The 26010-nt window shown below is 37.2% G+C and overlaps 1 protein-coding gene across 5 annotated transcripts in view; it reads right to left on the bottom strand.

Annotated features, from left to right (window-relative positions):
• The window catches only part of DDX4 (DEAD-box helicase 4), a 71723-nt gene that overhangs the window by 7135 nt on the left and 38578 nt on the right, over window positions 1–26010 (bottom strand). For all 5 annotated transcript variants that reach the window (XR_005565233.1, XM_039385884.1, XM_039385887.1 and 2 more), the window contains 12 exons: window positions 23827–23901; window positions 17732–17813; window positions 16146–16442; window positions 14682–14802; window positions 13095–13264; window positions 11948–12099; window positions 8952–9117; window positions 8258–8340; window positions 7486–7702; window positions 6057–6239; window positions 4592–4693; window positions 3113–3259 (listed from right to left, as the gene is read on the bottom strand). Coding sequence is in view for 4 of the 5 variants with exons in the window: in XM_039385884.1 (XP_039241818.1) it covers window positions 3113–3259; window positions 4592–4693; window positions 6057–6239; window positions 7486–7702; window positions 8258–8340; window positions 8952–9117; window positions 11948–12099; window positions 13095–13264; window positions 14682–14802; window positions 16146–16442; window positions 17732–17813; window positions 23827–23901 (1795 nt within the window). In the remaining variant the exon portion in view is untranslated. The remainder of the gene's footprint in view (window positions 1–3112; window positions 3260–4591; window positions 4694–6056; window positions 6240–7485; window positions 7703–8257; window positions 8341–8951; window positions 9118–11947; window positions 12100–13094; window positions 13265–14681; window positions 14803–16145; window positions 16443–17731; window positions 17814–23826; window positions 23902–26010) is intronic.

The following is a 26010-nucleotide window of genomic DNA, read 5'->3' as shown; positions in this document are numbered from 1 at the left end:
CAAAAATAGTGTTATATCAGGGAACTGTACAATTATTTAGCAACATTTACAATAACAGATCATAAAGTATTTTAAAGACAATTTGAAATACAAAGTGATCTTATTAATCCTTTTATGGAGAAAACTTAAATTACTAAAAAATGTTTATCAATACTACTTAAAATTTAAAGTAAATACACAAACCATTATGTATTTATTTTTCAAAATTAAATACAAATATTTTTTCTAATATTAAAGACAGGTGAATTATGATCTCCTGTAGTTTATTTTATCACTGAAAACAGTTTTTGAGAACTTTATTTCCTTAAACTAGTTGGCTCAGAAATTAGGAACTTAAAATAGTTTCTGTAGCTTGTGAAGTTTACCTATATTTCTAGTACATGCAGTTAGGCACTGATCATCCAAAAAGATGCAATCTATCAGCACTGGGATTTCACCCCAGTTATGGCAAAGGAAAGCCAAAATCAACAGGAATTTTTTTCCAAGTGTAATGGTTTTAAGTATTAGGCCTTCCTTCCTGGTTGCCAGGAAGGAAGGAAGTATTCCATCCTATTCCTTTATGTAACCCAAACACATAAATAGATGGAGAGAGAAGCCTCTTCCTCTCTTTCCTTCTGGCAAGGTTTGGAGACAGCAGATTCCCCGCAGCCAGTCTTGCTCCTGTGGGGGAGCTGAGGCCTGGCCGGGCCTACAGGGCCTGTTGTTTCTGCCGATCCGGGAGCTGGTAGCGTGGCGGCGGCGTTTGGGCGATTGTGCTATCTCAAGGAAAGTAGCAAGATATTCTTTTGCTAATTCTTTATTTTGCTAGATCCTGAGTTTTTGATTGTGTATACCTATTTTGGTTTTCTCCTTTTTGTCCCTTTCCCTTTTCCTTTTGGAATTGTATATAGTATTTCAACTGTATTTAACTGTAATATACATAAATACATTTATTTTAGTATAGTTCGGCTAGTCTGGATTTTTTCACAGTTTTTTTTTCTTTCCTCTTTGCCAGAGGGTTTTGTGCTAGGTCTGGGGACTTGGCGGGGAGCCAAATAAAACTTAGACACCAAGTTTCAAAATGCTTTTATGAATAGAACTCAATGTTTCCAATACCTTGTCCAATACTGAAATTAGTATATTATGTGCTTCACCTTTAAATTTTTTTTAAGCAGGGCATATATTCTACCATCCTATGTCTACTAACAGTACCGAAAGCATCTTCCTACTATGAAATTACAGTTGCTAAAACATTTTCTGGTGCATAAAGTCTAAGTCATCTCATGTCATTATTCAGCTCAGTCAAGTAATACTCAGGAAACAGTTATGCTGCAATACGCCCAGAGTTAAACTGAGTTTCTCTTAAATCAAGGAGGGAAAAGTGAAGTTCTAGAGTTAAAGGCCACCCGTGAAGTTACATTGGCACACACCCCATGTTCTATTCTCATCAAGAAGATGTGACATCAGAGAAGCCTCAAAAAACATCAGTACAGTAAGTTTCAGAACGGTATGTTTCTGTCATTTAAATTTAACTCCCCTGACTTCATATTTAGAACTAATTTTCTAAAGAAAATAATCTGTACCCCTAAAATGGACACAGCCTGCTTTACATTAGAAGTAATATGGACATGTATTGCTCTGTAACATGAGGCTGCATGTCACAAGGATGACCCCGCACAAAGCAGTCAGCATTAAATTACTCAGAAACCAACATGGCATGAAAATAGCATGTAGAGGACTGACTCTGAAAGAAATAATTAGCTTTCTCTTTCAATTTAAAAATTACCAAGAATACTCATGCCCTGGTTGTAAACTGGATATCCAGAAGAAACAGAAGACATCACAAGATTTGAAAGTTTGAGAACTTTTCAAAAGAGATTGTGTTAGGTGCCTGTTAACAGTGATGTCTCATAAAATAGCAGGAAAAAAAACATTTCTGAAGCACTGAATGTTCCAACAGCATTCTTCATAAATTGTACAGGAACAGAAATTTAGGCTACCAAAACCCTTTTCATAAAATCTGCTGAGATTTAAACTAAAGAAGCTCTGAACAGACAGCATTACACTGTCAGATCGTATGGATACTGTTCCTGAGGTAGAGATTAGGAATATGCTCAAAGTTATGCTATCAGCCTCCAGACCAGAAAAGCAATACCAAGTACAGAAAATCAAGCATCTGAAGAAACTGATCTAAAAACTATGCCCAGAGAAACTATTTCTTGGCAGCTTAATTTAGCTTCTCAACTGTTATTTCCTAATTTGCTTTTAATAGAAAATTGACTGTAAAAACATTTTTAACAGAAAATTTCCACCATAGTGTTCCAGAAGCTGAAGGGTTCCAGAAGCTGAAGGCATGTCCTTCCAAAGATGTGAATGGAATTTATAAATCCGCTGAACCCTCGTGATCCATGAACTTGCAAAAGACCTATGACTCTCCAATATATTTTAGCTCCTCTACTCCTGTCATTAATTTTTAGATTGAGTTCAAAGGTGTGTCATGATGGAAGACAGACAAAAAAGGGAGAAACACTAGTACATACGTAAAATGGTAAAACAGCAAGTATCTGACAAGCAATACTCATTACTTTGGCATAATCTGGCAAATTTCTTTTTTTTTTTTTAACTGTTAATGGCAAACAATCTGCAAAATGTTCCTCATATGTCAGTTTTCATCCTGGTCTGGAAAGGGAAGAGGAATAATAGTGCTGCCATACACTGACTAAGTTTATCACCTAGATCCCTCAGATTTACATCTGAGAAGCAGAAGGACAATGCAGTCAACAGTCAAGACTGTATTACCATGGGTAGTACAACACTACTAGTAAACTGAGAGTAAGCAGTGCTGTACAAAATAAGTTCAGAAAAAAGAAACTGAGAAAAAGGACACGTATTGCATTAAAGTACTAAAGTAGGGACTATTTGCTAGAATACCACATCATTTCCATTGAAACTAAACATTTTTTTAATCTGTACATAAGCCACATTTTAGAACCAGTATTTTCAGACATATTTACATATTATATACAATATGATACACAATAACAAAGCTTGCTAGTAACTATGGCAATAACTATCTGCAGACAGCATATTGTCATAATTCTGTTGAAAACATCACTGTTTAGTGTATACTTACTCAATTCTTTTCCATCTTCAGGTTTATAAAATATTGTATAGTTAGTGATAAATCCATTTCTTTTATCCTTTGAAATCTCATTCCATTGTATTGTAACTTCATTTTTTCCTGGAATGCCTGTCTCAGCCACAGGTCCTTCTGATGGTTCTACACAGAAGCATCAGAAAATAAAGTACTAAAAGTCAATACTCCACAATGTTATCCATCTGTGTTACTTCACACATACCAGTAAAATTAGGAGCAACAAATGCACAAGAAAATATGTAATCTCAGTGCTCTGACGTAGTCCTTAACTTTTCTCACTCTCTTTATATGGGATTTCTTCTGATAAAACTTCCCCTCATTTATTCTGGTGTTAGCATAGTTCTAAGTGCTACTGCCTTTCCTCACAGGATCAGAGACAGATCAAGAGGTAAAGCAACGCTACATACTCATGGGGGAACTCAGATGCAAGGTCACTGTGTGTGCAGGACGTCTCAGGCTGAGCTGAGATTTAACTGGTGTCTCCAGCACACCCAGTCTTGCACATTACATTAGACAAAGCCTTCCTACTTACACAATACCACCTCACACGCATTGCTCATAACTTCTCAGGAAGAGTTCCCTGCATTTCAGCTTTAAAACAAATAACTTGCTTCCCATTCTCTGACAACCTTGAGTGCTGTCATAGCTACCTATAAACAGGAAAGCATTCGACACACAGCTCTAATTGTGCTAGTAAGTATTACTCAAACATAAAATATTCCACTACCTCTTCCCAGTAATTAATGCTGTTTAGTAGAGCATTGTCCTATATATGCACACACACAAATCAACATTTTCACATGAAATCTTAAAATTACCAGTAAACTACATTCTTACAGCTGTGTGTATAAATCACTAAATTCACATTAAACTTCTACAAATAAAGAAACATTCCTCCTCTTCCCTCTCCTCAACACTATTTCATCTACAGTTTCTATCTAACTACAAATGTCACGGCTTCTTATTATTTTTTATGTGCAGGACTGCAAATATTTTGTTACATTATAAAATTTAACAAAAAGCAAGCTTTTCAAACCATTCATTTTATTCTGTTAGTAGAATTTCATCATATATTAGGACTTACAAATGCAGTCAAGCACTAAAATCAAGCATATATCTTAATGAACTGTAACATTGAAGAGATAACTAGTTTTAAAAAATCCTTTCATGCTTGTAGCTATACACGTTCCAAGTGCTTTGTGTAAAGTATGTAAACTTTACCAAAAATTAGTGGACTGAAGCAGCAATATCCCAGTATCACAAGATGCATGTTTTCTTACTGAACAATTTTGTCGCTGAACAAAACAGAAATCAAGAGGCCTGAAACCTTGGGATTTTTCCACTTTCTCCATCTCTCTTTCAAATAATGATAGTACTAAATTGATCAAAGACAATACATCCTGACAGACAGACTACAATATATCTTTCACAACATTATTAGTTTAAAATACATACTTTTTTGTTGAACATAAGTTTGTACGGTATATGGAGCTGCTACTTTATTTCCATAAAGAGGATACACTGAGATGTTATAGCATACAAATGGTTTAAAGTTTTCTGTAAAGGAAAAAAAGGAATATTTACATACAATTCTCTGTGTGAGATTAATACAATGAAAATAGACTAAATCCCAAACAAGTTCTAAATATAGTGTTACAGATTATTTCCTTCAACTCTTTAGCAAGCACAACATGTATTTATTGTCTTGAATGCTCATTACTGCCCTTAACACACTTTTTTGCTAGTAGTATTCATAAGAGCACGTGGTTTCTGACTCATTTTTCACTAGAAATACTTTGAATGGGTCATTAGACTTCAGCCTTATATGACTTCTCCATATGAACCCACTTACTCATCTCGAAAGAGTTTATGGTTTTGGAGGAAGTTTCTATTTTCAAATAACCAGTAAAAAATTGCACTTACAGTAATAGTTTTAATTTCACATATCTTTATGTTTACTGCTCTGCAAAAGACAGTTTCTCATGCATCAAATAGTTTAAAAGGTACAGTGGAACCCCACCTCTTAATGCTTAGAACCTGAGGGAACAGCATGAAGTTGTGTCAGGGATATTAGGAGAAGGTTTTTCACCCTGAGGGTGGTTGAGAACTGTAACAGGCTCTCCAGAGCAGTGGTCACCACCCAAATCCAAATGTATAAGGAAAATTACATGCATTATATTAACTAATGGTAATGGACATGGGATATTCACATTGACATCAACATTCACAACTTTGCCTTTTGCACACATCTCTTGAGCTCTGTAAGCTTTTTGGTTTTTCATTGAAACTACATAGGCATAGCCAAAACATTAGCAGTTACAGAGATTATCTGTTTTTAAAACATCAGCCTCTAGGAAAAAGACTAAGATCCTTCTCTATTTGTCAGTGCTTCATAAGGTCACTGAAAACCCTTAAAAATGCCTTAGATCATAATACAAATGTGGTTATATAACATCTAACATGCCAGATTGATCAATCACTCCACTTGCTTATTTCAAAGTAGAATTCTCACTCAAATCCTCCTTCAGGTTTCTTGCTCTCTTCTAAAACACATGAACTATCATGATCTTTTCCCATATTTAAATTAATCTTTTTTGTTGTAGATTTCTCTGCTAAAATAGTGTATATCTGCCTCCCTAATGGATTAAGATGAAGCCACGGAAGTGCTTCAACACAAAATCTGAAGCCTAATCTTACATGGGAGCAAAAACCACCTTTCATGTTGCATGAAAATTTGAAAGAGTTAAAATTGCTATTAAATTACTTGCAGAGATTTCAATAAAGCATGTAATAACACTGCTATGTTTAAAACGGTCTGAGGAAAGCTGGATGAGTTCATCCTTGTTTGTTCTTTCCAGTCTACCTATAAATACATACATATCTGTACATTATTACAGCTGTAGCCGATAAATAAACGTACTTTTGTTAGTTTTCCAGTTTGTAGAATTCGACACATATTGCCACGATCTACTAAAAGGATCCATCTCCAAGTCCTCAAACCACTCAACTACATATTCTGTTGCTTCTGGTTTAGAGACTGCCCATTCCACAACCACTTCTTCATTTGATGGTAAGGTCCTCGCTGTTCCAGTAATCTGAGCAGCTAAAAATTTAACAGATAATATCAGCAATTCTATTTTCATAAAAACTTCAAAAATACATAGAGAATCCAAAGACAAGTCTCTCTTTTAGAATCTGAATTTTACAGTTTGTAAAATTTTGCAAACCAATTTACTATCAATCTTGCAGTTTGTGCAGATAAGCAAGTTTTGATTGAGATGACAAAGGCAACAGAAGAACAGTAAAATAAGTCAGCAAGGTCACGAGTGACAGTGAAGCAAAAGTGCACCATCAGCCTGCAGAACAGATGTAATAAAAGTCTGACTAAAACACCACCTGGCAAAGCAGAGGCAAAAAAGACCTGATGAAGCAGAGGAAAAAACAGATGCCTCTAGGGGTGGGGAGGGGAAAGCATGTCACAGCATGGAAAAATCAGAAAAACATTTATGGTGGGATACAGAAGTGAGCAGAGAGGTAGTCAGAAACCTCCAGGGCAAGATAACAGCACATCTACACATCCAGTTTTTTTATTAGAAATGGAATATGATTGAGCAGTTTCAGGGGGACACTTGCACTTATTTCATGAACAACTGATACAGGAATTATTCAAGTGTTTCAAATGTAGACTCTCTTCTAGATTATGGTAGGCAGCAGGATGCTGGAATACAAGGCTCACAGAGGTATCAGAATTAAACATAAGAGCCAAAGAGCTCAGCTGTTGTGCTAGAGCAGACCAACTTCCTGACCCTGGCAGTGGGTGGGATGAGGTACTTCGGGAATGCGCACGAAACGAGAATAAAGGCTTCTCTCTCTGCTTCCACTGACACATCTTAGAGATTTCTATTTAAGGCATCTTTGAATGATGCTGTTTAATGCTCTGCAATATTGTCCTGCGGTAACCAATTTTATGATCTAGCAAAGGGATGTGACAGAATTGGGTAGCACTCTATAAATTTATTTGGGAGGTACAAGGTTAGAAAAAAACCACAAACCAAACCAAAAAACCCTCAGAAAATAATACAATGGAAATAATATAGAAATAAACATCAGAAAGTATTCATATCTTAACAACTGTATCTCAAAATAAAATCCCTAACAATAATCATCTATAACAGATGCATGACAGCAAAACACAACAACAAGATATAGATATAGATATAGGTATGGATATAAAGATGTATGATAGAAGTCCTTAACACAATTTTGCTTCCACTACAGCAAAACTTAAACAGATGTCATGAAGATAATTTTTTTGTTAATGAGAAAAATATGGCATTGAGAAATCTTACTTTTTTCGTCTGTGGATGGAATCCTCAAAATAGCTTCAGGAGAATTTCCAGCAGAGTTATAGGCAGTAACAGATACTATATATGCCTCTTCATTTAAAAGTAAAGTGATTTTCTTGTCAGTAGAGTTGTTTATCATTTTAAGTGCAGTCTTGTTTTCTGGAAAATACTGTATTTTGTAGCCTAGAATTCTCCCAGAAGGTGGAAAGCTATTTAATGGCTATTAAAAAAAATAAGTAGTAGTAAGTGTTTCATAGTGTTATTTGCATAACCAAAAATATATGTTGCATTGAAGAGTCCAGATCAAATTACAAAATGATTATACCATATTTAGAAAAGCAAGGCACTTTCTTCAGTCCCATTTTCAGGACAGAGAGCCATAACAATTTCCTTGAAGGAAAGGTTCAAAAGTCCTGAGATTTGAAACGCAAAAAGTCTTTGGACACTTTACTAGAAGATTAAAGTGAATTTAACATAGTTTTGATAAGCCATATTATTTAAAAGTAGTTGTAAAGACTTTCAATCAGATTCTCCAGTGATCTGAACACAATTTAATGCTTCCTTTCCAAAGACATTACAAAACTCTATTCATCTACCATTTAGTAAACAAAAGCCTTTTTAATTCTGCTTTAGTTCAGTGAGGTTTTTTCTGATGACAGTAAACGCCCCTGGCAGTTACATGTCCTACAACACTAAAATACTTAAACACAACATCAGTTACAGGATACCAATATGATTATCAATTCACATAAAGAGTATAAAAAACAGTATATACCTTCCACATGAGATGTACAGACCTACTTCCGGGTGAGTGTGAAGACTCAATTACCCTCCACAAATCCACTTTTTCTGAAGGAGCTATATAAGGACAAAAAATAACTTGAATATCTGTGCTATATTAAAAAGACAGTCCAATATGGTAAAACAAACAAAAGGTTTCAAACATACAGACTGAGAGAAAGTTAATAAAAATAAGTTTTCTCTTGTGTAATGCTGTGCCTTTTTTCCCCTAGTAAGTACAGCTTCTCTCTTTCCATAAGTTTCCTTCTGCTTTCTTTTATAGTTAAGTATCAGAGTCTCCTAGAGGAGATTTTGTAGTCTTGTTTTATAACTGGACATTTAGTGTCTCTACTTATGATTAATTTTATTGAACATACTTGCTATGCTACATTTCTGCTACTATCCTATTTTGCAATGTTCAATCTCCATCTGCACTCCTAATTTTCCCTCTCTTCACTGTCTACTCACCCATTTTCTTCCTTAGCCTATATTCTTTGAATCACTTTTCAAATCTCCTCCACTGCTTGCTCTTGTGCTTTAGTTTTCCTCTTCTATCTTTAAACAAAATACACGTTCTGTTTAAGCAACAGAATTCTAAATGCAACAGACAATAGACTGAAAACACAGTTTATTAAATCCTAATGCCTCGAGGTATAACTAAAGAAAACTTTTACAGGTAGTCAGCCCACCTTTCTCTTTCGTGCTTCCACTTTTCTCTCCACTCCATTCACTCCAAAATATTGATTCATTACTGATACACCGAACAGCAACAGAATATTCTGTGGAGTCCCACAGACCTGTGAGATTACATGATCCTGTTTTCTCTGCAGAATTCAGTGGGACAGTGACATATTTCTGAAAGTAGGTACATGAACAAAATTATTTGATAGAAAATTGTGTGCAGATATTTGACTTATTAAAAAAATGAAACAAAAATAACACAAAAGACGCAATTTTAATGTTTCCCACCTCACCCCTTGGAGACTCAAGACTGTATTTCATTTTTCTGTGTAGCCTCCTCATTCTTCCGATAAAACCTCAGGGTTTCAAAAACTTGAGCCAAAACTAGATCTGTACTGGCTGTCCTGTGGCTTGAATTGTGTACAGCTCACACAGGATTCTAGAGCAGTTGTGCTGGCACAGGAGGGGCTGGATGAATGCAGTTCCCACTGATGGGAAGCAGCTGGTTATTGCAAAGCTATTATCACAACAATATCCCACAACGGCATGCTGGGGGAAGCATTTTGTGAGCCACCTGGGTACTTCTTTCCTTTCTTGTTTTTCTTTTCTGAGTTACAAGGTCTTCTAGCTCTTAGCCATACAATAGTGCGGCTGTGAGCCGTTCCAAAGATTATCAGCAAAGGATTAAAATGAGAAGACAAATAAAATACAAAAAAGTTTGATACCAAGAGGAAAGGAAAAAGAAGATGGAGCCTTCAAGTGGTGAAGGAAGACAAGAGCATGATAAATCACTGATACACTATATTTTTGGAAAAGTAATGACAAGGTGAGTAATCTCTTTGTCTTAAAAGGAGCTCCACTCACTTCTCACTGATGGAAGTCAGAATCTAGATTACTCTTCCAAAACAAATAAAATAGATATGAAGACCAGGAACTGGAGTTGATGCACCAACTCAAGTGGACTGACAACATGAAGCAGAAAAAAACAACAGGAACTGTAGAAAGATAAGTGTTTGTGAACAGAAGAACTGATATAATCACTATACCAACATTAATGTATTATCTTCCAAATTGCAAAAATTACTCAATAATTAACGACTCTTCCCCTCTTAAATTTCAGATTACTGAAACAGCAAGACACCAAAATAAATGTTCAAGCTAGCTAAATTCTAACAACATCAGCAAAGGCAAGTTTTTGAATAAGGAAGATTCCTTCTTGGGAGTTGAACTGAAGTAGTAAAGTCACATAGATTCTCAGTAGGACTAAAAAACTGTGAAGAAATTCTTGTCTTCTACCACCTGAACCTTCCAATAAAAAGTGAATCAAACTATAACAATATAAAATGCAGACACCCACTCCTATAAACACCATAGTGGGAAATGCACTGTCTAATGAAATTTTTAGTCCATTCTGATCCCAAGAAACTCATTGTCAAAAAAAGAAAACTGCTTCTATGAGAATGAATTCAGGGACCTACAAAGCACTCTATGTGACAGACTCTTTATTGAACCTACAGCAAAAAGGGCTTCAAAACTATTATCAGCCTCCTGCAGAACCTGACATAGAACTGGAGACACCACAGACTAGCTTTTAGTTACTTGCCAAATGGCTGTTAACAATATTTCATCATAATCAGAAACTTAGTAGAAACTCGGTATATGCAGATAGAAAAACAGGTAACCTGTTTTCACTCAGTAAAAACAGTTCACACCAAACTGTTTAGACTGGTTTTTTGGACAGCTTAAGAGGCTCAAATATTCTTTTTGTTCGTTTGTTTGGGATTTTTTTTTTTGCACATATGTGCTGACAGAAAAGCACCTTCTATGTCTTTACTGATCACGGATAGCTACTGTTTTTTCTCTAGATTATCTCTGGGAAAATGCAGGTAAGATGTGAGGAAGCAAATGGATGTAGACTGTATTCAATGCTGGAAAAGCAGAAAGGTGATTTCTAATGCAGGTGCTGAAAAACAGACACAATACACAATAAAGCTGTAACTTTACAAAAATGTGAATGTTTTCAACACTGGGGAAGGACCCCACAGCAAGCAAGCATCACAAGGACACCAGTGCCCTGACTCCAAAGGGATAAACATCTTGAACAGGTAGGTCTTTTTAATAGCTATTAGTTCCATTTCTAATATCCCAAGTGGATTTGAGCTATTCTGCCCATCCAATCATCCCAAATATTATATCTTGAATCCAAAAGTCAGTATGTCATATCTACAGTAAAGATGCTTGCCATGACAATGTGAAAAGAATGCTAATTAGAAACATCTTCAGTATTAGGAACTTCTTGAAAGCTCTGAAGACTACCTTGATGAATTCTTCTCTCACAAAATTACACATATAATGTATGAAACAGTAAGATCAAGGCAGACAGCTAAGTCCAATGAACTCAGAAAAGTCAGCCAAGGAACCTGTACCATTCTGGAATTTGACAGAGGAAACAGTAAACTACAAACAGAATCCCTTCCATACTGAAGAGCATAGGAATAGATCATTTGGCACCTGCATTTCCATTTAACTGTCAGAAAGATAAACTCAGAAAAATAACTTCCCTTATTTTCTATCCTGTAAAATTCATATTTTAGTTCACTTTAAAATTAATGTAACATTAGTCCCTCTTAATCAGATTCAACTATTTTGTTTGGGAGTAAGTGATGTTTTCCACACCAGAATGCAAGGGGAAAATAAAATATTTTGATTGACTGCCTGTGTAATCCCTTGGCCCAGGATCATCCCTTAAGCCTTTCAAAGAAATATACTGAGAAGTATGGTATGTACAAAACAGAAAAGGAGCAAAAGAAAGAGAACAATTAATCCTAGATAACAAAACAATGTTCTTAAAACCATGAATACCTTATTAGATTCCATTAAAATAACAAGTTTTTAAACATTAGTTCAAACTAATTGTTGCCTTTTTCCTATTTAAACTTTTATAACATTAGTCAGTATTAGTCACAAAGAGACTAGCATTCAGAAGAAAAATGATGTAACTTACTGTAGAGTTTGAATACAAGTTTCTGTATTGAACCTGGCAAGTTAAATCTTTTGAAGGGACAATCTTCTCAGGCATTTTCCAGGTTACTGTAAGTAACTGCTTTATACCGCTGATTGTTTTAACTAAAAGTATTTCAGGAGGGTCAAATTTCTCTAGAATGCAGAAAAAAAAACATCAAGAGGAGAAAATGCCTCTATAAAAGTTTAGAATTTCTCTGGCTATGTGTGTTCCAAGAAGTTTAATCAATATCCCAGTAACACATGTCCTATCAGAGTATTCATGTGACAGTCTGTTTCACAGACATAACTCTAAGTTTGGGAAGTTGTCTTTAGGAGAAATTGCACATATAACTGATTTAATTAAATGGGACTTTGAACTACCTGGTCTAGCAGAAGGTGTCCCTAGCCAGTCAAGCTTTTCTATGATTTTGCTCACAAACCTGTTCTCAAACACATGTGCAGATTTCTTTCATCTGTATCAGCACTGAAAAATACTACTCAGAGATAACAGCAGGGAAAATAAATAAAGCAGGGCTGGGATGCGAAAGACAAGTCTGAACTGCAGAGGAAGGAAGAATTCAGCTGAAAAGGATTTGAGGGGGAGAGAAGTGTGAAGGACAAAGTGGGGAAAGAATAGATTAGCAATGAGGAAAGAGATGGCTGGCACAGAGAATGTGAAGAGTAATGAGGAGCCACAGCAGGTTGGAACATAGGAATAAAGGAGCATATGACTGGAAAGTTGACGAGTGTTGCAGCAATAAGGATTATTGATTATCTACACCAAAGTGAACAGAGGAAAACAGAGCACAGGGCAGAGGGAGAAGAGGTAGACAAAATATTTATTTTTGCTCCTGTGCGCAATTATTATTACTGCACACAGAACAGGTGGTTTTTAACATGCCTAACCAGAAAGTAGAATAGCAGATAATTAAAACTTAGTAATTTATAATGGATACATCAGACATTATCTTAAAAAAATATTGCTGCAGTTAGGTGTTTCATAGTCTGAATACAGCACCCTGTCATTTTTCATTAGCTCTCTGTAAAATCAAGAAACTTATGAAAATTACTGCTGTAACACACCACTTTGAAGAATTTTATACAGAAAGACCATCAATTAAATCTTTATTTAACTCTTCTTTAATTACCTATTTTTCCCATAGCTATAGGAACACACTTCGATAAGGCTTCACCCAAAACATTTTCAGCTTTCACCTGAAAACAAAAAGCACTACTATACGGAGTATCTGGATATAGAAATGAACATGACTCTGTTTTACTCTGGCAGGAGCTGACTATAGTATTTGGATTAGTCGCCCTAAAAAACATAAGAGAAAAATTACAGGAGTTAGAGATTTTTCTTAGAATAATTCAAACTCACTATTGGGTTATTATTTATAGATTTTTGAGGTTGCAAGACTTTTCTACCAGTGAACATCTTTAGATGATTTGTTTGTGCAATGAATACTCTTTCCTAATGGCACTGCTTATGCAAATGCATATAGTCTGCACAGACTCAGTTAGTTTTAACTGCAATTAGTAAAACCATTTTCCAGGAGCAGAGCAAAGAGTAAAAAGGCCCTAATAGGAAATCCACATGCTATGATTATTTTTTATTAAAATCTCAAAGAGAAGTGAAATCATATAACTCCATATAGGACTTCCTTTAAAAATACAGATAGGCTGATTGAGCTAGTAACACATGCCACATGGAGCTATGTAATAACAAGCTTTTATTCATTTTTTAAATACAGAAAAAAGCTAAAATCCACCACTGCCGAACTATCCCAAGGCAACAGAAATTTGACAGAAAGAACATACTGACAATATGTTGTCTTTACAGCATTTACTTTCATAATAAATAGTGTAGAATGCAAAACTAACAAAGTATGTTTCATTTTACTGACCCACAGAGAAATTCTTCAACTAATGAAAACTCAGATAAGGGGCTTGTGCTAAATGTTCCATACGATGCAGTAAGCAAGTAGATAATTTTGTAACTCAAAATGCTTTTTGGGGCTGGTATTTCATCAACATTTTAAGCTAGTGTAAGCCTGTGCTGCTGCAAAAAGCAGCAGTCCAACCTTCTCTATCACGCAGAGCTGTTGGTTTCCACCCATGGCTCTCCACCTCTTGTACCAATGCTTTTGTAGTCATACGTTAAACTCAGCTGGGGAGTTATCTGGATCAAAATTAATGGTTAGATTTGACTGGAAATAGTTCTGCAGTCCAGTTCACTGTATGGTTAATGAAGAATTTGTGCGTGTAGAGGAAACATACTTTCAATAGCTTCTGATTTCACTAACTCAGCTAAGTTATAAGTTATATAAGCACCAGAAGAAGTAACAAAGTTCCACATAGAAAAAGTAGAAGCCTAAAATGTTAAACCTACAATGGAGATAAAACTAAAGAGGTTTTCCTACCCTACAGTTTCAACCTAATTAGTAACACTACTTCAAGGGAACAAGTGCATATCACTTCTGATATAAACATTTCTCTACTGAATATTGGGTTGGGCATGCTCAATTTCTTTATACAGCACAGTAAAAAGGTCGTTGTAACTTTTTTCAACAATTACCAACCCTGAATTAATTAATTTAATTTACATTAATGCCATGATGTTTCTGAATTCCATGATGTTTCCAGGTTGTCTTTAAACAGAAGTCAGGATGAGAGGGAAAGTAGGCTGGTTATCACACTCCAGCAACCCAGCTCCCAACGCCTCCTATACTTACAGTTTTCGGTAAAGAGTATAGTTTCTTGTAAAACTTGTTTTTCTTCCTGAATTCCAGGTACAGGTAAGGTTATCATCAAAGTAATAAATGCAGGAAATATTTCCCGGAGTGTCTGGAGGAACTGCAATGACAAAGGTTTAAGAAAAAAAACAACCCAGTGCAAATAAGTAATTTTAATGTACAGCTGATTTTGTTGGTCAAAAAGCAGATTATGGCAAACTTCACCCAGTGTATTGCATAGCACTTCATTTTATTATTCCTTACTGCCCTCAAAACTCTTCATAAGATCAAAATCAAAACCAGTCCGTCTTTCCCTGAGGAGACAGAGAGATTTTCTCCAGCTACTTCTTGAAAATACTTTACTAGGTGGCCTAAAGGCAGTAACCGATTAATTAGCTTGTATCAAACCACTATATACACTGTCCTGAACCTCTAAGTACACCCATACCCCACTTCCCACCTGCAAAACACCTGTAGCTCAATGGCAGTCCAGACAGTAAGAGAAAAACAAAGGAATAGTACAAACGTTCCAAAAAAAGAGGCATTCTTTGAAAGACAAAACTCCTCTTGATTCCCTCAGAGAACATCTAATCACATACAGAGTGCAGAAGACAAATTCCTGGGAAACAGATCTAGGTGACCTTGAAGAGATCACTAATTCTGGACTCTCTTTATCTCCTTATGCAAGACAGCATAAAGGAAACAATCTTCTACAATCTCTGTAGTCTGAAATCATCCACAAAAATGTAACACCCTCAAAGATTTCTTTGTTACAGCTAGGTTACTTCACTGGTTAGAAAAAACTGGAGTGGAAAGGAGGAAAACTGTGCCCCCATTGAAATAAGTTGGATGAAAAAGCCCTCTTTTCAAAATAGTACTTTTCTGTCCCATCTAACAGAACATTCAAAAGAACTTTCTGTTATTGACAAGTTTATGGCACAATGATCTTCCCAGACAAGCAATACTTTCTGCTGGATTTTATTCTACACATGTCTTTCTGCATTTATTGCTTCTTTATTAGAATGGGACCTCCAGGCATACATTTGTATAATCTGGACCTAATCTGTTCAATAAACTAGAGAATTCATATACATACTTCAACCTTCTGTGTAAGAGATTTATAACTAAAATTTCTTTGGAAGAGAGGACTAGAGAGAAAGTCCTCTCTGGAGAAAGCCAAATATGGCTAAGTTAGACAAAAGATATAACAAAGGGATATACCCAGCACCGTTGGAACTCAACAGAAAATTTCAACTGGCTAAAAGCTGGGATCAGAGAGGTTTTAGACCAGTGTCAGTAAGGAATGCCCGTACATTCATACTTTATTTCAGGGGGAAAAAAAATGAGATACTTGAATACAGGTGTTTTATGATGCTACAAGATAAAAAACCAAAAGTAGCTCCTTTAAAAGCAAAATTACTAGAGTAAAAATGTTAAAATCAATTTTTCTGTATTTCTACTTACAGCCAGATTTAACTTCTTTGTGAACCAGAAGCTGCTCCTTGTCCAAGTACTTCATGAAACATTTCAGATAAGCTGTTCTGTAGGTGAAATTAGGGATGGTTATACTAGATACAGTCTCATTCACAATGTTATAATTCTCTGGAGCAATCAATTCATCATTCAATTTCCAGATGATGTGGCTTGCATTTCTGTGAGGCATGTGGTGTTTTCCAAGAATACAAAATTGTTTCAGGGAGGATCCTCTTTTAATTTCAGCAGATGAAGGAAAAATGTCAGCATCTCTGATAGAGTTTTCATCTAAAAACAAAATCAAAGCATCACATAACCTAATTAATCTTAAAATACCAGTGGAAAAAACTGTAAGTTATTTTGTTGTCTAAAAATAATTTATTTTTTTTTGTCAAAAAGAATTCAAATAAAATGCTCAGTTAGTCACTCAAATCAGACACTGCTCTTTGAAAACTCAGTTCATATGAATTACTATATTAGAATACGTGTTACATTGGAGTGACATTTCTAAAACTTATAAAACATTCCTATATGTAAAATATATGCATACCATTTACATGTTATCATTACTAATTACAATATCAAAAATATATCAAACTAATAAGGTTAAAATTTACAACCAAGCTGCAATATATTTCAATATCTCATTAGTACCTGTACACCTCTTAGAATTTATATTGCCAGATAGAATGTAGGAATTGTAATTAAAACACATGTAAAAGAAAAACACGTAAGTGGGCTGAATGAATTAATTCAACACCAAAGTTAAACAGTGCAAAAATCACCCATTAAAGTCCTGCAAAGAGCTACCTCTTTTGTTTTGTTTTGTTTTGCTGTTACTTATTTCTTGAAGCCAAATTTCATAAATTTGTAATTATTAAATCATTAATAAGTTTAATAAATAAATCTGTACAGAAGGGGACATCAAGACTGCCATAAATTAATTTTTCTACATATAATTGTGATAAATAAATAATTGTGATTTGTGAAACAAATGGGTGATTACATCAAAATAAAACAAACGGATTGTAAAACTTAATTACACCCCCATAAAGAAATAAAACAGGCCCTTACAAGGTCAAGGGGCTATAAAACCTCCTTACTATCCTAAGAATAAAATATGGTAGAACTTTAAATCTTTTAGGTGCCTGTTCATCCAAGAATGCATGAATTATGACCGGTTGTAGAGATAAAACCATTTAGCTTTAGCTGTAAGAAAACCCATATATTAAATGCTTAGCAAAAAACTGTAAAATGTATATGTATATGACATAATTAATATGCATGAAGTAGCTAAGATAAATGCCAAATGTACACTGTAGTAGGAGTGCAGATTTGGGAAATTTGTCCCCATTTCTGTCACCCAGCCAGCTGCCTGCTTTTACCATATAATAAACTCCTATTCAAAAACTTATAGAAATGAGACTTTGTTTATCACATACTGTACACTACTTAATCAACCTACTTTTAAAATACACTTTTCTGTTCTCAGAACTCTTCAAAATTTCATTTGGAGGACATCGCTTTTTGGAAAATTTTCTTATGGCAAGACAGGTGCTAATAATCAAGAAACATACCTGCTACAGAGCTGCAGAGCAGGACGAACATCCAAATCAAAGAGCTGAACATTTCCTTCTCAGTAACTACAGGCATAAAATGCTGTCATAAAAAAAAAATAAAAAAATACTTCAAGTAAAGATGTCCCTGTAATACTTTGTTATTATTTGTGTAAGAGTTAATAATGCTATTTAGCATTTCTCACTTGTATTCAAATTAATAATTGTTTTGTCTGAGTGTTACTTTCCTGCACAATGGAAGAAATTCCATGCAGTTCTCCTAAGATAAAAATCTTGGAAAGCATTTTATAATCTTTGAGGGTATGACAGCATGAAACAGGAGAAAAAACATTAAAAGGACACATGGGATAAAAAGAAAATGAGGGAAGAGTTTGCCCAGTGACACACTCCAAAAAAACAGCAGTAGCAAGATGTGTTCCAACAGGAAACAAATCCAGTACATGAAGAGAATCTATTACTACTTCAATTGCCTATGGTGTATGTTCTTAAAGCAGTAAAGACAGGTTACACTATCGATGCCAATAAAGAAAAGAACCTTCAGCAATTGTTCCAAGTATTCCACATCAGCATACCTACAGAAGCTTTTCTTATTGCCCTTGATGTTCCTGGCCAGATTTAATTCTATCAGGGCTTTAGCTTTCCTCACCTGATCCCTGGCCGCTCACTGTATTCCACCCAGGCTACCTGTCCTTGCTTCTACCCTCTGTAGACTTCCTTTTTGTGCTTCTGTTTGTCTAGGAGCTCCTTATTAATCCAAGCAGGCCTCACAGTGTTTCTGCCTGACCTCCTCTTTGCTGGGACGCATCGCTCCTGAGCTTGAAGAAAATTATCCTTGATTATCATCCAGTTCTCTTGGGCCCCTCTTCCCTCCACGGCTTTATCCCACGGTACTCTACCAAGCAGATTCCTGAAGAAGCCAAATTCTGCTGCCCTTAAGTCCAGGGTAATGAGCCTATTGTCCTGGCTGCCTTAAGGATTTTGAACTTGAGCATTTCACGGCCATGGCAGCCAAGACTGCCCTTGAGCTTCACCTTTCTACCAGTCCCTCCTTGTTGGTGAGAACAAAGTACAGCACAGCATCTCTCCTCATTGGCTTCTCTGTCACTTGGGTGCCCTACTGTGTTGTCCCTCCAAAAGATGTTGGGGTGGTTGAAGTTCCCCATGAGGACCAGGACATGTGAACACGAGGCTGTTCCTATCTGTCTGTAGAGGGCCTCATCCACATGGTCTTCCTGGTCAAGTGCCCTGTAGCAGACTCCCACTATAATGTTCCCTGTCCCTGCCCACTCTTAAATCCTGACCCGTAAGCTCTTGTTTGGCTCATCCATCCCCAGGAGAAGCTTCATGCTCTCCAGCTGATCATTGACACATAGGGCAACACTGCCTCCTCATCTCCCCTGCCTGTCCTTCCTAAAGAGCCTACATCCTTCCATTCCAATGCTCCAGTCATAGGAACCATCCCGCTACATCTCCACGACGTCTGAAGATCACAGCCCTGCAGGCATGTGGTACACACCTAACTCTTCTTGTTTATTCCCCATAATAAAATTTCTGCTTATATTCTGCACATTCTGGTTTGTTGTTTTCAAGGGTATATGAAACAGAAGAGGCTGCATTTCAGCCAAAATAGTTCAGCTGTTTTCAAGAAAAAAGACAACATTTCCTTATCATATTCCTTTAATAAGCTCCAGAAATCCCACACTATTTTAGCAAGGAATTGGAACTCAGAAGCATTGGGAAATCATGAAAACGTTTTTGAATTATCCTTGTGTCATCAAGGACAGTGCTGTGAAACACAGCACTAAAAGAACAAATCTGGCTGTGATGCCAATTTAGAAGCCTTTGAAAAATTCTGATTTCACACGCTCACCAGAAAGATTAAGCAAAGATCCCGTCCACACTCAGTGGGTGCTCCTCACCCTGTAACAACAGCTACTTTTCCCCCCTTCTTCTACTGCTCCTCTAGTGCCCTACTTCCCGCACAGTTAGTCACTTCCACATGCCAAAATAGCAGAAAACTAAGAAAAAAAAAAGAATTTGTGCTACTTTAGCAAATGTAAGCAACTTGCTTACACAGTTAGACAGTCATCTTAGCTGGTGAAACAGAGGAGAAGACTGGGGAGAGAGACCTCCATAACATTTTTTCCTAGCTGTGAGCTGTTAATTTGGTTCAGTCCTCCTGCTTCCACTTTCTCTAGTACCAGTTAGCAGCTGTTTATTTGACATGCCAGCTGCTAGTTACTACCCGCCAGAAATAAGGGTAGTGACTCCGCAGGTTACAATGCTGCTCAAACCTCATCTGCTTGTCATGATACTGATGCGTGACTAAAGAGCTCTTTGGCTGTTTACTGTTGCACAGGTAAAAGTGATGAAAAAACATGTCTGAGCGAAAGTCACATTATAAATTAAGAAGTATTTCACTTAAGGCACCTATGTAAGTTAAATGCAGATAACTAAACAAATGGTATGAACAGAACCATCTTCTTCAAATAATTCAAGAATTGATTCACCAAACCCAGATTTCTTGCAGGTAGATGCAATCTCAATAAAGGTCACATTATTTAAATAAAACTTGTGTAACATAGTTGATGAAACAATATTTTCTTTATACTTCAGATTTTCCATTTTCATTTTGGAATTTCAGTGTTTGAAAGTGCCATGGTGTAAAAATTTAAAGGAACCAGAGGGAAAAATTATCTAAAGTGACTTTTTGCCATACTGTATTTAAGACCATTTCTTATCACTCTTCTCCTCCATTTCAGGACAGGAAATCTTTTTCCATTCAGATCCAATTTTAAGATTGTTTTTAACTACATGCACAATTCTGCATGCAGTGTAGATGTTACACCAGGAATAAGGAACATGCCACATTGATAAATGGAAAGGCAGTATGTCATAGAAGCATAGATTGTTAAGGGGTTGGAATGGACCTTAAAGATCATCCAATCTCAGACTCCTCTGCCATGGACAGGGACTCCTCCCACTAGACAACACTGCTCAAGGCTTTATCCAACCTGGTTTTGAACATTGCAACAACTGAAGCATCCACAACCTCCCTGGGCAACCTGCTCCACTGTCTCAGCACCTGCACAGCAAAAAATTTCTTTTTCTAAACTTCCCCTCTTCCAGTTTGTACCCATTACTTCTTGTCCAATCAATACAGTTCCTGACAAAGAGTCACTCTCTGGATTTTCTGTACGCCCCCTTCAGAAACTGGAAGGTGCTCTGAGGTCTCCACATAACCTCTTCTCCAGGCTGAACAGGTCCAACTTTCTCAGCCTGTCTTCATAGGGGTGGTGCTCCTGTCCTCTTATCAACTTCATGGCCCTCCTCTGGACTTGTTCCAGCAGTTCCACATCCTTCTTATGTTGAGGACCCCAGAGCTGGATGCAGCACTCCAGGTGGGATCTCACAAGAGCAGAACAGAGGGACAGAATCACCTCCCTTGACCTGCTGGCCATGCTGCTTTTGATGCAGCCCAGGATTTCGTTGGCTTTCTGGGTTGTGAGCACACATTGCCAGCTCATGTTGAGTTCCACATCAACCATCACCCCCAAGTCCTTCTCCACAGGGCTGCTCTCAATCATTTCTCCCCCAGCCTGTAGGTGTGTCTAGGATTGCCCTGACCCAGGTGTAGGACCTTGCACTGTGCTTTGTAGAACTTCATGAGGTTTGCATTGAGACCTGTCAAGGTCCCTCTGGACGGCATCCCTTCCCTCCAGCATGTCAACCGCAACACAAAGCTGAGCACTAAGGGTGCGCTCAACCCCACTGTCTGTGTCATCAACAAAGATTTGAACACGCCCCAGTACTGGCCAGTGAGGGACAGCACTCGTCACTGGTCTCTGTGTGGACAATGAGCCACTGACCACAACTCTTTGTGTGCTGCCATCCGGCCAGTTCTTTATCCACCGAGGGGTCCATCCATCAAATCCGTGTCTCTCCAGTTTAGAGACAAGGATGTCATGTGGGACAGTGTCAAACGCTTTGCAGAAGTCCACGTAGGCAATGCTCTGTCCCATCCACAAATACTGTAGGCCCCATTATAGAAGGTCACCAAATTTGTCAGGCATGATTTCCCCTTTGTAAAACCATGCTGACTGTTACCAATCACCTCTTGGTTTTCCACAGCTTCCATAGCATAGTTTCCAGGAGAATCTGCTCAATGATCTTGCCTGGCACAGAGGTGAGACTGACTGGTCTGTAGTCCCCCAGGTCTTCCACTTTCCCCTTTTTAAAACTGGGCATTATATTTCCCTTTTTCCAGTCATCAGGGACTTCTCCTGACTGCCATGATTTTTCAATAATGATGGATAGTGGCTTAGCATCATCATCTGTCCCTTCCCTCAGGACCCATGGATGTTTCTCATTGGGTCCCACGGACTTGTGCACATTCAGGTTCCTCAGATGGTCTCAGACCCAATCCTCTTCTACAGTGGGTTTAGAGTTGTCATTCTGCCAGTCCCCGCATTTGCCTTTCTCAACTCGGGTGAAATGGCTGGAGCACTTGCTGCTGAATACTGAAGTATAGAAATGGCTGAGAACATCGTCTTTCTCTTTGTCCAAGGTATCCAGGTCTGCTGTTTCCTTCCAAAGAGGGCCCACATTATCCCTAGTCTTTCTCTCCTTGCAACGTGTCTATGGAATTGTGCTCAGTGCCCAATGCCGAGTACAGGGGGATGATCACTGCCCTGATCCTGCTGACCACACCATTGCTGATCCAAGCCAGGATGCCATTGGCCTTCTTGGACACCTGGGCACACTGCTGGCTCATTTTTAACTGCTGTCAACTAGCACACCCAAGTCCTTTTCCACCAGGCAGCTTTCCAGCCACTCTTCCCACAGCCTGTAGTGTTGTCTGGGATAGTTGTGACCCAAGGGCAGGACCCAGCACTTGGCCTTGTTGAACCTCATACCACTGGCCTCAGCCTACCAATCCAGCTTGTCCAGATCCCTCTGAAAAGCCCTTCTCCGCTCCCGCAGATCAACACGCACACGCAACTCAGTGTCATTCTCAAACAAACTGAGGGCAAACTTGATTCGCTTGTCAGGATCATCAATAAAGATTAATTAAACAGGACAGGCCCAAATCCTGAGCCCTGGGGAACACCACTAGCTACTGGCTGCCAAACAGATGTGGCACCATTCACCACCACTCTTTGTTCCAGTCATCTTTGAGAATTTTTAACATCTTTGCTGGAATGTGGCAGGGAATGCCTTCCTACCAAGTCTGACACTCTTCTATCAACTATGAAAGAGGAAAGAAGCAGAATAGACACTCCTTTTATTTAGTCTTCACTATCAATTGCATCTCTGCCATGTCAGCTGCCTTATGGAGAAACAGACCTTGTCCTATATGTGAGTAGCAAATGCTGAATGCCAGAAGCCCAAGCCTCCATTCTGCCCCCACTGGGCCACCTCACTGTGATGCTCTGCACAGATGCAACTGGAAAAGCAATCACCAACAGTTTTGAGAACTGCAAGATTCAAATTAATCAGCATTTACACAAATCCCATAGGGAAAGAGAACATTTCAGGCAAATGATCCAAATATGAACTTCAGTGTCCTTTTTTGACAACAAGGTGCATCATCTTCAAGATTTGGTTAGGATTACACCAAGGGTGAGTACCAGTGAGCCTCAGAAGAGGAAAACGGAGGTTTTTCCACACAGGTCAGAGAATGACACAGAAACATACTGGAGGAAGCAGTAAATTTGAGGAGTTTCCCAACTCTCTAATCCCTATAAATCATGCACTGACAAGCCCACCCATGGGGAAAATGACACTATAGTGAAAGATCCTGAGCATGCTGTTTCACAATCCACAGTCCTTAACTGAACTAAAAATAGTCAGCTGAACCACAGACCAGGATGAATATGATTTATAATATTAACATTGAAATAGAACTTTATTGAAACAGATGTTAGGTGCATTTTATTTTGGAAAATAAACCTATTAAATTTGAAATTATGTCGGCCTATCTGAAAATACAATGGTATCATAATCTACTAACACCACTTAAATGAAATTAATTCAAACAATAAATGAAATAAATTCAGACAGTATATATTTGTTGAGAAAACTTCTAAGCTTACAGATAGGTCTGTAGGAGCCACATGAAGCAGAGGCCCTTGAAATCCCACACTAACTTTTGACCAGAGAAACGTGTTCTAAAAACAAAAACAACAAAAAAAAATCAAGTTCAACAACTTGCTAATAAAAGCTGCAAATCAACTGGAAACTGAAAAAGCAGGAAAGCTATTTTCCTCTGTCAGTCTCTAAATAGAAAAAATAAGCATAAAAGGATAAGATACTTTTGTTCTAAAACTCTGAAAGACATAGTGACCAGGAAAGGTCAATTCTGCTAATAACTGCTGATAATAGTTATTTTGCTTAGTATACCCTAGAGTTACAGATGCAAACCATGTTTTGATAAACCCTTTGTTTTCTTATAAAACAATATGTAACAGGATATTGAATATTAACACATTTTAATATAAAATGTTGTTATATTGAAATTTAAATATAATTAACTACATGTAGCTTGATACTAATACAGAAAAATAATTAATCCATATTTAGTAAACAGGATATAATCCATTATTCTCTGAACAACCATAACAAATAAGCCTCTAAATATATCTTAAGGTATAAAATGCTCAGCTAGACAAAAAAAGCTGCAAAATAGATATTTCTTTACTAATGAATATATTGTACCTTATAAGAAAAACGTGATTTTTAGGGAGAAAGTTTAAAGCTACAAACACACAAAACTAGATTTATTTTCTTTATCTTTACATATGGGTCATTTATTTTAACTACATGATTGTATCTGACTTGATAATGCTCACTGAAAGAAAGGCCAGGCCATCACTATCATTAGAAATAAATGTCGGTGATATAGAAGAATGTAGCTTTCATAGCAGCACTGTCATTCCCTGTTCTTTTTTCACCGAGCAAATAAAAACAGACAAGTTACGGTTTACACAGGCTTCATGTACAGGTCTGGTCTTGAAGTCTTCTTCTTAGGCTCAGTGTCTGAGTTACTATGAAGTGTATTTGGGCTACAGGAGTCTACTTTGAGAGATGATTTTGCATCAGACATTTTCAGTTAGTAAGACATTATTAGACAGGATGGTTGCCCTCATGCCCCTTCATGTTGGTGGAGAACAAGCTGGCTCTGCTGTGGAAAGCAACTAGGTGAGCAAAATGGATGGGCAGGGGAGGAGGATCAAAAAAAAAATCAGAAGCGAGATTTTCTGTACAGCTCCAGAGTGTTATTTCACCTTCACCAGTCTTGCCTCTTAACTTAAGACTGGAACTAGATGTTCTGGAATAAAGCACTCATCTACTTAAATAACATTAACAATAACATTAATATTTTCTTTTGCAAGAAAGAAAATAAAAACTTTCCTGGACTGTTCAGGGAATCAGTTACAGCCCCAAAATGAAGGATATAATTATAATCCCTGTCCTCCTGCAGTGCTGTGTTAGAAGAACACAAAGGACAGTGCAGGTAATTCTGTGCTCCCACAGACACAAGAAGGAAAGGGAACAAAAGGAGCACAAAACTTCACTTTTATACTTTCTTATCACTCAAAAAGAGATGACCATGACCCTGAAGCTTACTCTTACACATAATACATCACTGGTTTCCACTTCCTTTGATTATCTTTTAATATTCTCTTTTGAAGGTTCTCAAGTATTTAATATCCTTCCTCAAGTGTGGGCACACTATCTGAATAGTCAGAGAAAAACTTACAGAGGTGAGCTACAATCTCTACTGCATTAATTCAGTGAATGTATAAATGAACAGCTAACCTTCACATATTCCTTACCACCTTTCACCGCTGTATTTAAACACCTCACGTATGTTCTCAAAGGAACACAGAATCACTACAAGGTACATACTTGCTATTCCTGTTTACTGTACATTGAAGCAGAACATTAGCCCTTTTCTTTTCCCTAAGAGAGGACAGACACAGTTATCTAAAATGGTCTTTACATTACTACTTTCTAAGACTTTTTTTGACCTGTTGAGTATCCTCTCTATTCCTTGATCCCAAATATGTTTATCTTGCTGTTGACCTGCATAAGACAATTATCACATTACCCTGCTGCTTCAGATCAACTCACGAAAGTTCTCTATCTTGCTTTTCTCTTGTTTACTACTTATGCTATAAACTTTACTAGCAATACTTTTGTATCCCTGTCAAAACTGCCAGCCAAAGCACAGCATGGCAGTGTGAAATCAGGCTCCAGAGGACCTACTGAACACA

Source organism: Pipra filicauda, unplaced genomic scaffold, assembly GCF_003945595.2.
Source record: "Pipra filicauda isolate LSUMZ 115617 unplaced genomic scaffold, ASM394559v2 scaffold447_size767260_pilon, whole genome shotgun sequence".
In the NCBI taxonomy this organism is placed as follows: Eukaryota; Metazoa; Chordata; class Aves; order Passeriformes; family Pipridae; genus Pipra; species Pipra filicauda.
Note: the sequence above shows the minus strand (reverse complement) of the source record. Positions and strands in the feature narration are given on the sequence as shown.